This window comes from Dryas octopetala, chromosome 4 (genome assembly GCF_963921425.1).
Source record: "Dryas octopetala chromosome 4, drDryOcto1.1, whole genome shotgun sequence".
In the NCBI taxonomy this organism is placed as follows: Eukaryota; Viridiplantae; Streptophyta; class Magnoliopsida; order Rosales; family Rosaceae; genus Dryas; species Dryas octopetala.
The window spans coordinates 15900877-15914603 of record NC_141369.1 but is presented as its reverse complement, the minus strand read 5'-3'; the positions used below and the strand labels follow the sequence as shown (position 1 = coordinate 15914603).

At 37.7% G+C, this 13727-nt stretch overlaps 3 protein-coding genes across 3 annotated transcripts; 2 read left to right on the top strand and 1 right to left on the bottom strand.

Moving 5' to 3' along the window:
* Positions 1–2142: 2142 nt before the first annotated feature.
* Positions 2143–9119, top strand: LYK3 (protein kinase family protein / peptidoglycan-binding LysM domain-containing protein). The gene is made up of 11 exons (XM_086239277.1): positions 2143–3338; positions 3951–4025; positions 4726–5019; positions 5438–5583; positions 5679–5768; positions 5857–5962; positions 6385–6536; positions 6625–6722; positions 6806–6953; positions 8047–8154; positions 8626–9119. The coding sequence occupies exons 1-11, from the start codon at positions 2738–2740 to the stop codon at positions 8788–8790; spliced, it is 1983 nt and encodes a 660-aa protein (XP_086095403.1). The 5' UTR covers positions 2143–2737; the 3' UTR covers positions 8791–9119.
* Positions 9120–9389: 270 nt separating this feature from the next.
* LOC147287315 (2-oxoglutarate (2OG) and Fe(II)-dependent oxygenase superfamily protein) lies at positions 9390–10930 on the bottom strand. The gene is made up of 2 exons (XM_086239279.1): positions 10458–10930; positions 9390–10231 (listed from the first exon to the last, which is right to left on the bottom strand). Exons 1-2 carry the CDS (start codon positions 10815–10817, stop codon positions 9617–9619), a joined length of 975 nt encoding a protein of 324 aa, XP_086095405.1. The 5' UTR covers positions 10818–10930; the 3' UTR covers positions 9390–9616.
* A 125-nt stretch (positions 10931–11055) lies between these two features.
* Positions 11056–13027, top strand: LOC147287314 (uncharacterized). Its single transcript, XM_086239278.1, has 4 exons — positions 11056–11387; positions 11463–11570; positions 11651–12581; positions 12693–13027. The coding sequence occupies exons 1-4, from the start codon at positions 11142–11144 to the stop codon at positions 12911–12913; spliced, it is 1506 nt and encodes a 501-aa protein (XP_086095404.1). The 5' UTR covers positions 11056–11141; the 3' UTR covers positions 12914–13027.
* The last annotated feature ends 700 nt before the right edge of the window (positions 13028–13727 follow it).

Here is a 13727-nt window from a genome sequence, read left to right as displayed (position 1 = left end):
AGCAATTTCATCTTATTGGTTAACTTGATAAATGATAAATAAGAAATGAAAATTGAAGGTTTCAACCTACTAACTTTTGGAATCATAGTTCTAATATTGTGATAGACAACCATTGAATGTTAAAAACTAAAACTATTACGAAGTAAGTCAACAATGTAGTTACCACTAGCACTAGTGGAGCCACAAAAATATATCAATGAGGGCATTAAATGCATTTGAAACTTGAAAGATAACATAACGAACACTATAAAGAGTCTTTTAAAATACGAAAACCGGTTGAGAGTTGGGAAAACTAATGAAAAATGTTGATTTATTAATGGTATTCAAGTAATATAACTCAATATCAGGCTATCAGCACACAACATTGTTTCTAACAAAAATTGAACTGGGGCACATGTCCTCACGTGTCTCCACCCATGTCCAATATGGATATGAGTTTATGACTTATGAGTTTATATGATTTATTTGAGTTGTATGATGATGTCAAATATCAAAATATGGATCATAATTAAATAATGTGTCGATGTATATATTAATAATTTAAATCTCGTTTAATGAACCCAATTATAATCAATAAGGAAAATGCTATCAATCTTCTCCAATCTACCTTCTCTATCCATTTTTTCTTTTATTATTCTCATTTCGCAATGTAAATTTATGATCAGAACCGTTCATATTTTAGATATAACTATGAAGATTATTTGTACAAAAAATTAATTAAATCGAAAATCGTTTGATTATATAACTGTAATTAAATAAACAGATAATTTTGGTAACAATTTTGATTCACTGTTGATTTATTTGATAACGATTACATAATTAAATAATTTTTAATTACTAAATTTTTATAAAAATAATCTTTAAATAATTATTTAAAAAATAAACAATTTTAATCATAAAAATACACTTAAAAAAAAAATAGGTGAAGAAAACTATTAAAAATAAGTGAAGAAAATTGATAGGATTCCTCGATCAATAAAACACGGTAACATAATTTTGAGCTCCCCAACAATAGGCCCATGAATTTAGTGAAGAGAATATAAGATGCCCCAATAATCGGCCCTAATTTCAGTAATAGTTTAATTATGAATATGTTGGTGTACGCAACCAAACCAAAAGCATGTGTCACTGTCGGTTACTCCGGGGTCAACAGCCAAGAGTCAACGAACTTTCACCGTATGATTTGGGAGTCGCCAGAAACGAGACTAATTCATCGGCGAGTTTTTGAGGCATTGGCGCCATTTCGTGGGACCCAACCAACTGTCGTGCCCTTTGCCAGCTCTTCGCAACTTGTGCCATCCTTTTCCCAAAACCAGCCTTCATTACCATTCCCGTGAAATTCTATTTCCCATTTTGCCCTTATTTCTTTGGAAATAACTTTTCCTATTCTTTTGTAAATATTGCGGAAAATAGAAATCTTTCTGAAATTAAGAACAAAAATACTGTTTATTATTATTTTTAAATTTTTGTCTGCATCACTAATTATATACCCATTTTCATCATTGATATTCCTTCTCAAAATATGCTCACCAATCTTCATTACATATCTCTAAATAAATCCCTTATGCAAAATAATGTGTCTACTCAAATGTATTTATTACAAAAAAATTCTCAAAAGAAACAAGCTCCATTTCTTTCATTTTCAATCTATCTCAGCTAGAAATTAAAAAGTCTATCTCACTTACTTTTGTCCACAAAAATGCCTATCTAATAAATATGCACTACCATTTTTATGCTCTCAACTAAATTTGTAGTTTATAATGGTTAAAGGATATATATTATATTTTAGATTGATTTGACACCCAAATTTGTTTTCTTGTTTTTCTAGAAAGATTTTTTCAAAATTTGAAATGCATTAATCATTCAATTTTATTGATTAAAGGATAAAATGTTAAATTCACTTTAATTTAAAATTTGTAACTCTTCATAATACCATAAGGTCCATAACACATCAAAGTGTCATGAAGTATTTAGCTTATTGTATCCTTTTTTATTAATCAAAGTCATAGAAGGGGCAGTTTAGTCAAAAGAAAAAGGGGTCCCCAATTATCCCCCAGGTGGGTGGCTCTCTGCAAAACCATGCGTACCTCTTTGGAGCCTTGGAGGTCACTTTCTTTTTTATTTTTTTTCACTGTAATTTGTGCTGCAAGCAAATTTAACAAAAAGTGAGTCAGTTCAGTGAGTTAACAACACACACAAAAGACTACACAAATGCTCTGTTTACAATCCCCTCATTCCTTTCATCTGCTGCTGTCATTCAAACCCCCCTGACCTCCACCTCCAAACTCATTCTGCTTCTGCTAAATTTTTCACAATCCCCATTTTCTCCAAAACCTTGAAATTCTTGATCTTTCTCTCCTCCAATCTACCAATCAACACATATATTTATGGTAACAATCACAATTAGAACCATTAGATTTTAGCTAAACTTGGTATCACCAACTTACTATTTTCAGAAATAGTTAGAACTCAGAGCAAGCAGTTTGTGAGTTCTTGATCTCAGTCCACCTATCTACTATTTTCTTGTCAACCCATCAAAGGAATTTAGCTGACTTGCTTCATCAATTTCCTTCAATCATTCTGCTAAGCTCAACCCAATTTGTCAAATCTTGATCTCACTCCACCAAGCCACCATTTTTTTCATTTTTGTGATCCACACTAAAAGTTTGAGCTCAACTAGAATCACCCACTTCACAAGTCTTGCATTTTTTGTTTCTGGGTGACCAATTTCTTGACCATGAAGCTTGAATGGAGGCCTGTAACCATCCTGTTATACCTTCTCTTCCTCCAAATCAGCTCCTCCACAGCTTCCGGCCCAATACCCATGAACTGTACGGACACTAGTCGCTTGTGCACTTCCTTTTTGGCCTATAAGCCCGAAGCCAACGAGACCCTCGCGGTGATTCAGAGCATGTTCGACGTATTGCCCCAAGACGTGACCGTAGAAGGCGGGGACGGCCGGGGCTATGTGTTTGTTAAGAAGAACTGCTCGTGTGCTGAGGGGATCAAGAAGTACTTGACCAACACAACGTTTACTGAGAAATCCAGTGAAGGGTATGTGTATGACATGGTTATGGAGGCCTACGGTGGGCTGACTTTCTTTCCCAACACGACGAGAAGGGCGAGAATCGGTGGTGTTGTGTCGTTGAGGCTGCTCTGTGGGTGTTCAAGTGGGCTGTGGAACTATTTGATGAGTTATGTGATGAGGGATGGGGATAGCATTGAGTCTTTGGCTAGCCGGTTTGGGGTTAGTATGGATAGCATTGAGAAAGTGAATGGGATTGCTGATCCTGATAATGTGACTGTTGGTGCTCTGTATTACATACCTTTGAATTCAGGTCAGTCTCTATTTTTTTGCTCTTTTTGATTCATAAGGTTTGGTTATAATATTGCTTTGTGGGTTTGGTTATGATATTGCTTTGTGGGTTTGGTTTAGTTGAGTAGTTGAATTTTGGGTTAGAATGTGGTGAGGTATTTCCGTATTTGTGGGAAGTAATTGTTGGGAAACATGTAATGGAATGCTACTCATTTCACAGATTAGATTAGTCCAAAGTTGGCAAATTCAATTCATTTAAACTTAAACAGTGAAGTATGGAGACAATCTGATAGAAATGGATGGACGAGTGAAATGTTCATTGCATAATGTGGAGGCATAGTGCATGTCTATCAATTATTCTGAATTTCCAATCAGATGTCATGCCATGTTTGAGTGGAGCAATCATCAATTCATCATGATTGTGCCAGAATGGAAAACCTTTAACCAAATTTGATGCTAATGTTACTTATCTTCAATTATACAATTTTGTGAAAATTTGTGTTTTGTTATGAAAAGTTAAAATTCATTGTTCTGTTGGTCGAATGGAGAGTGCTCACTAGCAATTTGGCTGAGTACAAATCATTTCATCATGTTATTATTTTTTACTTATTAATTTTATTTTATTTTGTTCTAGTTCCTGGTGAGCCTTATCCTTTGGAGAATATTCCTCCCGCTCCTGTTCCTGCTCCATCCATTGACAGTTTTCCAGGTATAGTTTGATATATTAAGAGAAATTATATTAACTTTGTTGGAAACAGTGAACTTCTAGTTTTCTTGATATAATACATACAAAATTAAAAGTTGAAAAGTAGTTGCTTTGATAAGTAATTGTCTTATTATCTAGTTTTGTTGAGCTTAATGCAGAGGAAAATCTGGAAACTTTAAAGAAGCAAAACTGCTAAGGTTCATACATGATGAAGCAACTTTCATTAAGAGACCTTGATCCAAGTTTACGTTGCATTTATTTGAATCAAATGAAAGTTGCTCAAATCACAAGATGATTAGAAAAAAATTAAGATTCTCCATGAGTTATTATGCTTGCAGTTACTTTTGATGTTTCAATTACTATTGAGAAAGCCATGTGAGTAAGCTTACAGAATGCATTTTCTGTTTTGATTTTGATGCATCTAATCATTTCAATTCACAATAGCTAAACGGCAGCATTGATGACAAAAGTTATTGCAGTTTTTATTTCGAGACAGAATTGTTAGTTTGTTGAGAATGAAACAAAGTAGATAATGTTTTGAAATTTACTGGTTTTCCAGCATCCCTTCCTATTTTTGATTCTTATTTTATTTTCCCCCCCTGCCTTTCTAATTTTCGCAGGATTCCCCACTCAAGAGCAGCATAGTGCCACACTACTACATCTTTTTAAGAGTTATAATATCTTGTTTGCTATTTGTTTGCAGCAACTCAATTGAACCATAAGGCGCATGTGCCATATTTATGGATCGTAGGGAGTTTAGGGATCATTCTTGTTGTGATAGTATTAGGCATACTATTGTATGTTTGCCTGAGGTCATCAAGCTGCTTTAGTGAAGCACGAAGAGGTCATTCAAAAGATCCTGATGGCCAGATTAGGTTTCATATTCTTCGCAAGCCAAGTTTCTGTTGTGGTTCAGGAAGGTACATCTGTTGCACGTCTGCAGATTGGAAGCAAACCAATGGGGATTCTAGCAGCCAGCAGACAACCATTCCCAAAGGTTTTACTGTCTGAACTATTTTATGATATCTATCTGACTCAAATTGTAATTTTTTTCCCTCAAATTTCAATATGAAGCCGTATCTTTCTACATATCTGATGTGTATTCTTTGTAGAAGGGGAAAAAAATAACCTAGAAGGCAGGGGATAACTTAGAACATATAAATTGGAGCTTTTTTAACAATTTTTTTGAATGGATCTCCATGCAATAGAAGTTTATATCATAATCTTGGGTTTTTGTCCCCATATTCAGAACTTCTAAATGCTTGCAGATGCTCTTTATTATCTTTTACTCTGATTCAGTGGGTTAGGGAGTGTGTGAGTGTGTGTAATCTGCTTCTGTATCCAATCTTCATGTAACAAAATGTGGTCTTCCATCTGAATCTTGGAATGTCTGACTGGTCCTCTCCTTGTTGCAGCTATTAGCAGTCATGTACTTGACATGGAGAAGCCTGTTGTCTTCACATATGAAGAAATTTTTTCCTCAACAGATGGGTTCTCTGATTCACGTCTTCTGGGGCATGGAACATATGGTTCTGTGTATTATGGCCTCCTTCACGAGCAGGTTTGCAGCTCTCTACTTTGATTCCCATTATTTACATTTCTTTTACCATCTAGAGTCCTTGTCATACATTTGTTGTGGATTTGAATTCTCTGTAGGAAGTTGCAATTAAAAGAATGACTACTACAAAAAGTAAAGAATTTCTTGCAGAAATAAAAGTTCTTTGCAAGGTCCATCATACAAATCTGGTAATTCTCATTGTAGTTCTGGAGCTTGTTGCTTTCATCTTTCATTGTCTCAGAACTCTGACTCCTACTTTGGTTTAATTTTGTCAAGGTAGAATTGATTGGTTATGCAACAAGTGCTGATGAGCTCTTCCTTACATATGAATACGCCCAAAAAGGTTCACTTAAAAGCCATTTGCATGATCCTCAGAACAAGGGTAAGTTACATGCTAATGCTAAGAATATGTCTCTCTTTGGCCCATAATATGCTTCATGTTAAAGCCTATTAGAAACTGTCCTTTGTTCTAAACCGCTCCAGATAGAATCCAAATTCCTGGCAGGGTTAGATCCAAGATCACTAGAAGTTGTTGAGCCTTGTGCTAGCCTGATAGGCCTGGTCTGGCTGGTTTCCACCTTAGCCATTTAACCAAAATTGATTTCTAGATAGTGCAATATTTGCACAACATTCTCTCAATCAAGTTCCTGGCCGTGACATATCCTTTCTGTCAATTGAACTTTGTATCTTTAAACGTCCATTGTGAGTCATGGACTCTGGGCCTTAAAATATGCTTCATGTTACCTTATATTTTTGAGCCATGCATATGTTATTAATCTCCGCGAATGATTAACTGGCTTATAGGTCATACATCACTTTCCTGGATCATGAGGGTTCAGATTGCTCTTGATACTGCTAGAGGTCTCGAATACATCCATGAGCACACTAAAACTCATTACGTCCACCGGGATATCAAGACAAGCAACATCTTGCTTGATGGTACCTTCAGGGCAAAGGTTCGGATATCATATACTGATTTCATTTGTGTTGTGTATGCATACATTTGGTGCATGTCACTTATTAAACTTCTTATTTGTATTTTAGATTTCAGATTTTGGGTTGGCAAAACTTGTTGGTAAAACAGGCGAGGGAGAAGCTACAGTAACCAAAGTTGTTGGTACATATGGTTATCTGGCTCCAGAGTAAGTAACCCTACTTACAGTTGACTACTATGTCCTTAACAAGTTCACAGAGTTTTAATTGCTTCCCTCTTGTTTCATTGTAGATACTTGAGTGATGGCCGTGCTTCTACAAAAAGTGATATTTATGCTTTTGGAGTTGTTCTTTTTGAGATTATATCAGGAAGGGAGGCTGTTATACGAACTGAAGGCACAGTTACAAAAAATCCCGAAAGACGCTCACTGGTATCCATTGTAAGTTCCGCTGAGGAGACATAGTTTTATTTTCTATATCTATAACAACAATCTGGTGATCTTTGGCACATAACATTTCTTTACAGTAGTTTTTAACTCAAATTTATATAATTTGGCCTGCTCTTTGTGCTAAAGGTGGAATTTCGAGAAGATTAAGAGACTCTAATTCACTGACTTGAGCAAGACTAATGTTTTAATGCCTAGTTTTGGATCCAATTCTATTTGTGTGAAGGACATGATTTTCATTGGAAAAGTAGGATGAATTTTATTTTATTTTGTATTTTTCAGTAATACACTGCTGTCAAATGATCCCAATCTGGCATGCCATCATAATTTCAAAGACCAATCTCAAAAACTTGGAAAATGGTTGAAGAAGAATGTATATAACTATCCAAAGAGGCACCTTCAACTGGAGGAAGTCTAGAATGGGAGTACAGAAAAATCACATGCATTTTTTTTTGGTCGGAAACCTTCACATGCATTAAAAAAAAAATTAGAACTTCTCTTAGAGATGAAACCAATAGTTGTCAATAAATGTAAATGAAACTATAAATCATGAGGCAGCTGTTAGGTATTTGAATATTAAAGGTACTCTGAAGTCTGAAGTAAGCAAGAAGCATAAAAAGAATGATAAGTCAGTTTTTGTTTATTTAGAGATCTTAGCCATTGCACAGAATGACATTAATTTGTTTACTTTCTAATTTTTAGCATTGTGGAGTCATTGAGAGGCATGGGTGCTTGCAAAAGTTTCCAAAGTCATAGATTTCAAACCATCATACTCTCATATCTCTGAAAAATCAGAGCAATCTCTACTTCAAAATGACAAAATTCAAACTTAAAACAATGGATTTGACTTGCACAACATTAAATCGAATGAGAAAGTAAAAGATAAATTTTAGCTATTCCTCTTCATCTCCATTCTGTACTTGCCTTTGCATATTTTTGAAAAATAAACATGTGAATCATGGTTTTTTTTTTTTTTTTTGGTTTCCTGCATTTCTGTTGTCACTCTTTATGCGAATGTTTCTTCTGCAAGCATGCTTGTTAGATGCTCTACTTTTATGATCATGCCTAATTTTTGTCTGCATTGCAGATGCAAGCAGCACTTAAGAGCGCACCTGACTCCATGAGTATGTCAAGCTTGAAAGATTACATCGATCCAAATATGATGGACTTGTATCCCCATGATTGTCTATTCAAGGTAAACTATATTCACCTTTTAAGAATTAACATTGGTGGATTTATTTGCCTGCTTTCACTGACAGAACCTGTCTGCTACAAGAAAGTGCTCGAGAGATAAACCATAGAATTTTCTGATGACAATTAACATACAAATTACAGTTATATGTCAATTTGAGTGAGAAGGCTGTGCTTATTCTTTCAAAGGACTGTGCAAACAGGAATCATAACCTACGAAAATTAAGTTGAAACTAAACTATACTACAATTAACCTATCGGTTTAGATATGGAAAGTACATGTCCTAATACTGAGTACCTACCTGGACCAGGGCAAGAAAGGGCTTAAATAGCCCTTAGAATTATGACCCTTCTAGAAATTATACCATCAAAGTGAAAAAAAAAAAAAAAAAACTTTTTAGTTGATTTTGAAGTCGAATTTCAATGTTTTATCAATAACCTGTTCATTTCTTCCTTGGTGTATCTCATTACATAGGTGGCCATGATGGCGAAGCAATGTGTAGATGAAGATCCTATCTTACGGCCTGACATGAAACAAGTCGTGATCTCCCTGTCACAGATCCTTCTATCCTCTGTGGAGTGGGAAGCTACCCTTGCAGGGAACAGCCAGGTATTCAGTGGCCTTGTTCAGGGAAGATAGTGAAACAGCAACTTCCTTTTCAACCCAATTGGCCTTCAAATATTTCATTCTTTTGCCTCTTTTTTTTTATCTGTATGGTTATGTATATAGCAGCACATATATAGTGGGGAGATGGTGGTATTTACGTCATCCTTTCTTTCTTGCTCTTTCGTTTGTTTCTTTCTTCCCCCACCCTAGATGTTTTATTCTTTGTAGTGTCATTTGTGGGAAAGTTTTGATTTAACTTAAGATGTGATAGAAGAGCTGAGGAAGGGTTGTTTCCTTGTAATACAACTAAGCTTTCAGTAGCTAAATATTATCAAATTATCGTTATTTATATTTTGACCCTATTGTACATGGATTTTCTATTACAAGCCTATACTCTAAATATATACTGTGATAATGCAAGTGGCTGCAGTATGTTTTCATCTTGGATCTCTAAAAGCATTGAGCTTCTTAATTTAACATATGACAGTTATTAAAATGGGATGGTTTTATTCATGGCTGAAAATGTCAGTACATAGTTCAGGTTTACGGAAACATCAACCAAAATATTGGTAAAAACTCAAAAAACGAATGGAAAGTTATTTAAAAACACAGAAATTTTGAATGAAACAAGCTTAATGCTAAACCATATATCATTATATCAAATGCTTATTAAAATAGGATTGTACAAGCTCTGTCAACACATACCTTAACCTGACATGGACAAACAAGTAAGACGCCTGCATATATTAGCATCTGACCTCTTATGCAGGGGTCTCAGTAGCAACATTTCCCTTTCTCTCCAAAAGGGAGAAGTACATCCATACATACATAATTACATACATACATACATACATCTAAACTACTTGCAGAGTGAAGCTAGGACTCTGCGAGGTGGACTGAACGATTTCCGGGAGTGAAGGACAGCCAAGTTATCCAGCAGCAAAACATCACCTTTGTGCCAAGGGATGGCAACACTTTCCTCTTCAAGAATTTTCAGGCAGTCGTAGATGATATCCGTGGGCAATGGGCTGCCATCTCCAAACGTGACAGCCTTCACCGGGTCATTCCTTGCGTCTTCCCACCCTGTATATGCTGCTACCATGCTGTTGAACCAAATCTTGCACTGCCTTGTGCTGTCATATTTGACGGCTGGGATTGGTCCCATTATCGATTTCACTCCATCCTCCAACCACTCCAACTTCATGCCAAGCTTAGCAGCCTTTTGCTCAGCTATGCTCTTGTCCTTGGTCAAGAATGTGGACTTCCAGCCCCTGCCAATTGGAGAAGAAGGGTCGTCGTCTTCGCCTAATACCCGCGTATATAACAAGCCGTGAGCCTCCAGTTTGTCGACGAATTCTGGGTACTTATCTTTCATCCTCTCGTACACAATGTGGCTCAGAACAATGGGAGTCTCTCCCCCACTTCCAGGCTCTACTTCACAGAAGAAGAACAACTTGGATGGGAACTCTGGTACCTGTAACGACATGTCGTTACAACATAAACAGATTTTTGTGAGACCGTCGTACCACGTTGATATGTTATCACTTATCACGGTTACGAACAACGGAACAAGTTTATTAATTACTATAAAAAACAACAAAAACGACATGTCGCATCATCCTATAATAAGCTACTTCAAGAAGTAACTGCAGTTGAAAATGAAAGAGTGCCCAGAAAGTTTGAGTAAATTACGGAAGTACCTGAGCCATTTCGTGGTGAAATGGAATCTTCTGGTCGGGTGGGGACTCGTTGGCGGTAAAAACCCGACCCACAACGTTGGTTCTCGGAGCGGCTCCGCCAACATAGGGAAGCTCCTCGAAGCCGAAGGCCTCGACGACGTCGTTGAAGTCCGAGGCTGTATTTACGGGAAAGCCCCTGAAGAGTACGGCCCCGGACTTTTTGAGCAGGGCCTCAAGATACGGTTTCTGGGCTTCGACGGTTTTGGTCAGAGGATAGAGAGTGAAGGGAACTGTGGGACCCGGAGATATAACCGCCGGGAATTGGATTCCGTTGTAGAGCTTTTGCTGTGGGATTTGGATTTCCACAAAAGTTCCCGCCATGATTGAGATGGCGCGTGTGGTTGACGCGGCGGCTTGCAGTGTCGAGATGAGAATTTGTGAGTGGAATGAGGTTTCTGGGGGAGTGATAGTGTGGAGCTGTGTGTACCTTGTCGGGAATTGCGTCTAGGTTCAGGTATGTGGTGGGTTGGGTTGTAATGGGCTTTTACTATGGCCCAATAGTGTAATGGGCTTTTAATTGAGAAAGCCCGTGTTATTACTCTTCCGAGTGGACTCACTGACCCAGTAAAATATAGGTAGAAATGAGCGGGCCCTTGTGAAATTCAAAAGGCAGAGTGACAGAGAGAGCGCGAGAGAGAGACAGAGATGCCAAGGAACGAAGAGAGGGCGAGGTCGGTGACTGTGAGGAAGGCGCTGAGGGACGTATCGAACGGCAATGGTGGCGGAAGATTCTCGAAGTCCGTAGCCACCGCGAAGAAGAAAGACAAGGAGGAACACAGCCAGAGGCCTAGGGTCGAAGAAGAAGAAGAAGAAAACGAAGAGGACCGAAACGACGATGCTCTCGATCGCCTCTTGCTCGTTCAGTCCGATCTCTCTTCCCTAATTAACCAGGTAACATTCTCGTTCTTGAAAAATTTGATCTGGAAATTTTCTGTGTGTTTTTGTTGATTTGTATTGAATGGGCAGATTGATGAGCTTGTTGTGCAAGCATTTATATCCAAGTCAGCAGCAGCAGCAAGCAACGAAGTTGAATCCTTCACACATTTCTTGTCTGAAATGATTTCCTCTTTGAAGGTTGTTCAATTCTTAGCCACACATTGTATTATACATCGTATTTTGGCCAATTTGATGTTCAAATTTATGCAATTTTGCAGCCATGGGTGCCCAGATTTCAGAGGGCACTCTCCACTCCTATGCGGTCTGCTGTAAACGGAGTCGAAAGTGGCGAGATTGAGAGTCCCGAACAGGACGAATTGGACTCGTTAATCTCGCCTTCTCCCCTTGTGTCTTGGCGTGCTGACTGCACTATCGAGAGAGGAAGGCATCTGTTTATGCTTACCCCTCTGCCCATATCGAAGTCTCTATCATCCAAACCCCCAATGCCTTCTAAGTCGTTGGTATTCGAAAGGGTTACTTCTAATAATACTACTGATAGGCTACCATTCTTTAATCTTACTTTTGAAGATACAGATGATGATTTGCTTGACTGTGTAACGACAAAGGCAACTCCAAGTAAGCCATCTGATTCAGTTGCTACTGAAACAGGAGGCACTCTTGAGTCTGGGTTTGTTTCTACACCTATGTTTTCGAAAAGAAGGGGGTCCATGGTTGTGAATGTCATGACTCCATGCCTGAAAATGTCTCCTCCTAAATCTTGTGTTTTGCTTGAACCTGTTTCGGAGTCGCCTGATGAAAAGTCTCCTCCTGGTTGCAAGGGCCTTCATGGGGTTGTTCGAAGGTCCACCCCATTTCCAGTTGGGTTCAGTAATTACAGTGATTCCTCTGACAGCGAAGCTTCCGAGGATCTAGCTTTCAGGTATCCAGAGCTCTTGGCGCTAAAAAAGTCCTATAAACCAGAAATTAGAAAGAAAGATGTAGAAGCATCACCAGATTGGTGTATGTCACCTCCCAAAACTTGTGTTTTGCTGGAGCCGCCTGATGAAAAGTCTTCGGACAATGCTGCTACAGATTGCCACTTGCCAGTAACCAGCTGTCTTTTAGATAAGCAAGTGAATTTATCTCTGTCAAACAAAAATGATGGGCAGGGAGGCAGCAGTCATCAGACCAAGACAACTTGTCCCAAAGGTATTGGCTATTCATTGTTTACTCCTTTACTAGTTTTTTTTCGGGTGAGCACACAGATAGCAATATAGCATACTGGACATGTTTTGATTCAAATCCTTTCTTTTGTCACAGAGGCTGTGGGTGGCAGCTTTGCACTGATTGAAAGCACTCCCATCTGGAAAGAACCTGAAAGAGTTGTTCGGACAGGCAAACATCCTGGTGAGAATACTCTAAAGAGGGAGTTGTGGACAAAGTTTGAAGCAGCTTCTACGAATGAGCTTTGTCTTAACGACTTTGGAACTCATAAAGGATTTCTTGACCGATTGGATGAGGCTTCTTGTGATGGACATTAGCAATTGGCTTTTGAACAAATATTTTTCGTGGATCTTTCAGAAATTGTGATTTGTACAAGGTGGTTCATCTATATCTTTAGAAGCATAAAGAGCTTAGCTCATGTAATTTTGTATCCCTACAACATCAATACCACCAGCAACACATGTGATTTTGCAGAGTAGTGTGTTGTAAAATTCATCTTTTTTGTAAGCCTCTCTTGGCTGTTATATCTTTCTGTCTCATTGTAGTTCTGTTTCTTTGTTCATGAACCAGCAATTACAAATAAACTTGAAGCTTATACATCTGCAAGATTTGACTTCTAATTTCCAAGGGTCAACGAAATCTAAGTCTCATAATAAGATTGGCAACCTATTGCCACACCCACATACAACCATACAAACTGGTGGCATAAACTGCAACATGCAAGTTACATCATGAATTTCAAGTATCCAATATCAGAGGGGCTCAATAAGCATTGGTCCATCCATTTTCCATGTCCATGATAACAATGTTCAGGTGGCAATCTTTGTTGTTGGATGTTCAAAGAAATTGCACAAATTACTGAAGGCTAGCATTCCGATAAAATAAATTCCAATTAAGCTGAAAGTTAGCCACAAGCATCGAAGTTTGCAGTCAAAAGAAGGGTTTTTCATGTAAGAACATTGCAATAAAGCAGCAGATGGTGCAAAGTGGAACCGTTCTCTTATTTTTAAAAATGTCATCTGTGCAATTTGATTCATTGTTATCAAACAAAAAAATGCCATTTTCTTATTCAAGGGAAGAAGAGTAAAAATTCCATAAAATTCGAACTCTTTATTGTGGGGTAAAATGCTT